Genomic DNA, 4,438 nt, shown 5'->3' with positions numbered 1-4,438 from the left:
GAAATTATGTAATCACTTAATCACAATCAAGAAAAAAAAGAACTTCGGGGAAGGGAGGGAGGGAGGGGATGGTAGGGGGAAAACAATGGAGGGGCTAACAATGTTCAAGAGGAAGTGTATTCATTACCTCACTCATGTAACTGTAACCCTCTGTATAGTATCTTTACAATAAAAAATTAAAAAAAAAAAGAATAAGTATAGCTTTTAGAATAATGTCATAATTATCATTTACTAAAGTCAGTTAGGAACTTAACACATGAAAACACTTTTTTTTTTTGGCTAGTCCTAGGATTTGAACTCTGGGCCTGGGTGTTATCCCTGAGCTCTTTTTGCTCAAGGCTAACACTCTACCACTTAAGCCACAGCACCACGTCCAGCTTTTTCTGTGATTAATTAGAGATAAGAGTCTCACCAACTTTCCTGCCTGGGCTGGCTTTGAACCACGATCCTCAAATCTCAGCCTTCTGAGTAGCTAGGATTACAGGAGTGAGCCACCAGCGCCCATACTAATTATTCTCTTTCCTTCAGTGAATATCTAATTCCTCTGAGGATTCTTGATTTTGACTTCCACAGAACGGTTTTTGCCTTTGTTCATATACCTCAGTCAGGATGTCAGCAGGAATTCCAGTAGCCATTAGGATAGTGCAAAGCTGCTGCAGTAATCCACACTGGAACATAGCCTTCTGGCAGCTACTGGTAGCACCAGGAGGGTTGGTTGGAGACACTAGTACTCGAACAAGCTGTGAAAAATGAGAAAAGAAAATATGCCTTTTAAAGATTTGTAAAGGCTTAAGGCAAATCTGATCTATGCAAATAGGAGAATGTGTATGAAGTCTCCTTATCTGTTCAGCTAGATTGAGGGGATATTAACAGTAACATCACTTACTACATTATGCCACATTATTATATTATGCTATTTGCTTAAGTTTATCTCTTCTAGATGATTGTGAACACCGAGAATAGCAACTGCCTTGGCCATTTTTATATCCCAAACAACACGCACAGCATTTGGAACATACATATTCAATGATGAATAAAATTAAGTTATTTAGATTAGTAAAGATGAACTACTTAGTAACAAAGCAGGTCTGAAAAACAAATGGTATGATAAATTTTCCTTAAACTGGAAATAGTTGAAGAAGTGTTAAAACTAAAACTGACTAAGTGCCAGTGGCTCATGTCTATAATCCTAATTACTCTGGAGGCTGAGATCTGAGGAACATGGTTCAGAGTCAGCAGGAAATGCTATGAGACTCTTTTTTTCTTGTTGTTGGTTGTAGGGACTGAACTCAGGGTCTGGATGCTGTCCCTGAGCTTTCCTGCTCAAAGCTAGCACTCGACCACTTGAACCACAGCACCACTTCTGGTTTTTCTGGTGGTTAACTGGAGATAAGAATCTTACAGTCCACGGGCTGAGAAGGTGGCTCAGTGGTAGAGTGCTTGTCTTGCATACATGAAGCCCTGGGTTCGATTCCTCAGCACCACATAAGCAGAAAAAAAAAGCCGGAAGTGGTGCTATGGCTCAAGTGGTAGAGTGCTAGCCTTGAGCTGAAGAGCTGAGGGACAGCGCCCAGGCCCAGAGTTCAGGCCCCATGACCGGACCCCAAAAAAAAAAAAAAGAATCTTACAGTCTTTCCTGCCCAGGCTGGCTTTGAACTGAAATCCTCACATCTCACTCACCTGAATAGCTAGGATTACAGGTATGAGCCAGGTGTCCAGTATCCTGTTTCCAATAAATTACTAAAAAAGCCAGAAGTGGAGCTGTGCTCAAGTGGCAGAATGCTAGCCTTGAGCAAAAAAACCTCAGAGACAGTGCACAGGCCCCAAGTTCAAGCTTCATGACCAGAAAACACAAACAAAAAAACAAAAAAACTCTAACACCTTAGTAAAAGATTTGCATATTAGCTAAGATGCTAGCTTGTTAACTTTTAATGCTATTTAAATTTGTATGATTCAGTAATTACTCTGAACTTGAACATGAAATTTAGAAACATGAGGAAAGTCACCCAAACAGCTACTCAGGCGTATTTACAAAATCTTAAATATACCATGCATTTAAAAACTAGAATTGCATGCATATACATGCACAAACTCTTATATATTGAGACTAAGGAGGATATTTATAATTCTCCTTAATGATGAAGTGTCAGACAAATGTTACTTGTTACTTTAAGGTAGCTACACAAAAGTAAACAATAATATAGCAAAGCAGATAATTTTATTACCACAGACAGTATATAGCAAATGAATTATGTTTTCATTAGAAGGAATTTTTTTTTGGGTCCAGTCGTGGGGCCTGAACTCTGGGCCTGGGTGCTGTCCCTCAGCTCTTCAGCTCAAGGCTAGCGCTCTACCACTTGAGCCATAGCGCCACTTCCGGTTTTTTTCTTTTTGCTTATGTGGTGCTGAGGAATGGAACCCAGGGCCTCATGCATGCAAGGTAAGCGCTCTACCACTGAGCCACCTTCCCAGCCCTAGAAGGAATTTTTTTAAGATGAAAAAAAAAAAATAATGATGGGTCTAGGAATGTGGCTTAGTGCAAGAGTGCTTGCCTAGCATGCATGAAGCACTGGGTTCGATTCCTCAGTACCACATAAACAGAAAAGGCCAGAAGTGGCGCTGTGGCTCAAGTGGTAGAGTGCTGGCCTTGAGCAAAAGAAGCTCAGGCACAGTACCCAGGCCCTGAGTTCAAGCCCCAGGACTGGCAAAAATAATGCTAATAATAATAATAAAACTAGGCACTGGTAACTTATACTTTCATAGCTACTTAGGAAATTAAGAGCTGATAAGTTTGAAGCCAGGCCAGGCAGATTGGCTTCCAAGACGCTTACCTGCAAAACCAGCCAGGAAAAAAAACCCAAAAAACAGAAAATGGCACTCTACTACTTGAGCCACACCTTCGAGTCAGCATTTTGTTGGTTAATTGGTTAATCTGCTGCCCAGGCTGGCTTCAAACCACAATTTTCCAGGTTCATCCTCCTGAGTAGCTGAGATTATAGATGTAAGCCACAGTGAGAGGTTACCATTTTTCTCAAAAATATTTTTTTATGTATCTCCAAATTATAAGGATTTTCTAATGATTTTTAAAAATCATTATCATCATACTATTTTTATATATAACAAAATCAAAATCAATAATAATTAATGTTATTTAATGGCAGTTGAGTATCTTTACTGGTGGAAAAAGTAATGATCAATTCTTAGATGGCAGAGAAATAGAAAGCATGGTTGAAGAAAGAGGGCTAATAATATTCAAATATATAAACTATCCACACAAGGAATTGACTTGTATTACTTCAGAGGGCAAAACTAAAAGAAGTTATACCAAGAAAAGTCTGCCTTTATAAATTGAGTAACAATTATTTCAAGAAATATTTCCCTGATTTTTTATCTGAGAAATAGGAATTAAAAAATCCCTAAATATGTCTCCAGCCCTAGCTACTCAAGAGGCTAAGGCAGGAGAATCACTTGATTCCAAAAGTTTAAGGCCAACCAGGGCAAAGACGTGAGACTCAATGTCCCAAAAGGGAAAAAAAAATCTAAGATTAGTTTTAGTTTTCAGTGCCTTAGAACCCAATTACAATTATAAGTTAGATGATGAATAATTCCAACTAAAATGTATATATTCCAGGAGGAACCCAATGCTGCACTTTCATTTGGGATACAACAGAGAACTCTAAGTAAAGCTATAAAGAACAGCCAGTAACAAGATGATCTGTGGTCTGTGAGATCATGTATATTATAAGCTCTTCAATCTTAGAGAAGGCTATATCAAAATGGATTAATCTAGCTCCCTTGGTTTGCATTTTATGGCTTCAACAATGTCAGCAAAGCAAGTTAGTTTATTCACTCTTATAAAGTAAAAAACTCCTTAAAGAACCATTCATTATATAACTAAAATTTTTAGCCAGGTGTCTGTGGCTCATACCTATAATCCTAGCTACTCAGGAGGCTAAGATCTGAGAATCTCTGTTGAAAGCCAGCCTGGGCAGAAAGGTCCCCAGGAGAATCTTTTTTTTTTCCCCGAGGGCTGAGGACCAAACCAGGGCCTTGTGCGTGCAGGGCGGGCACCCTTCTGCTGGGCTAAACCCTCAGCGCCCCCCCCCCAGAGGAATCTTATCTCCAATTAATCACTCAAAAGCTGAAAGTGCAGTTGTAGCTCAAGTGGTAGAGTGCTAGCCTTGAGCACAAAGAGGCTCAGGAACACTGTCCAGGCTCTGCCAGCCCTACAACCAACAAAATGTAGAATACTTTATTTTTCTGATTAGGTGCTATATTTTATTAACTTTTTTGCAAAAGAATTTTTTACTTTTGGGAAAGTAATGCTTTGTACAATTCTTTTTTTTTTTTTGTCAGTCCTGGAGCCTAAACTCTGGGCCTGGGTACTCTCCCTCAGCTCTTCAGCTCAAGGCTAGTGCTCTACCACTTGAGCCACAGC

The 4,438-nt window shown here is 39.5% G+C and overlaps 1 protein-coding gene across 2 annotated transcripts in view; it reads right to left on the bottom strand.

The window, feature by feature from the left end:
- Positions 1–4,438, bottom strand: part of Uso1 (USO1 vesicle transport factor) — an 87,712-nt gene that overhangs the window by 45,430 nt on the left and 37,844 nt on the right. For both annotated transcript variants that reach the window (XM_013020213.1, XM_013020212.1), the window contains exon 10: positions 600–740. In XM_013020213.1, coding sequence (XP_012875667.1) covers positions 600–740 — 141 coding nt within the window. The remainder of the gene's footprint in view (positions 1–599; positions 741–4,438) is intronic.

This window comes from Dipodomys ordii, unplaced genomic scaffold (assembly GCF_000151885.1).
Source record: "Dipodomys ordii isolate 6190 unplaced genomic scaffold, Dord_2.0 Scaffold49, whole genome shotgun sequence".
Taxonomy (NCBI): Eukaryota; Metazoa; Chordata; class Mammalia; order Rodentia; family Heteromyidae; genus Dipodomys; species Dipodomys ordii.
Note: the sequence above shows the minus strand (reverse complement) of the source record. Positions and strands in the feature narration are given on the sequence as shown.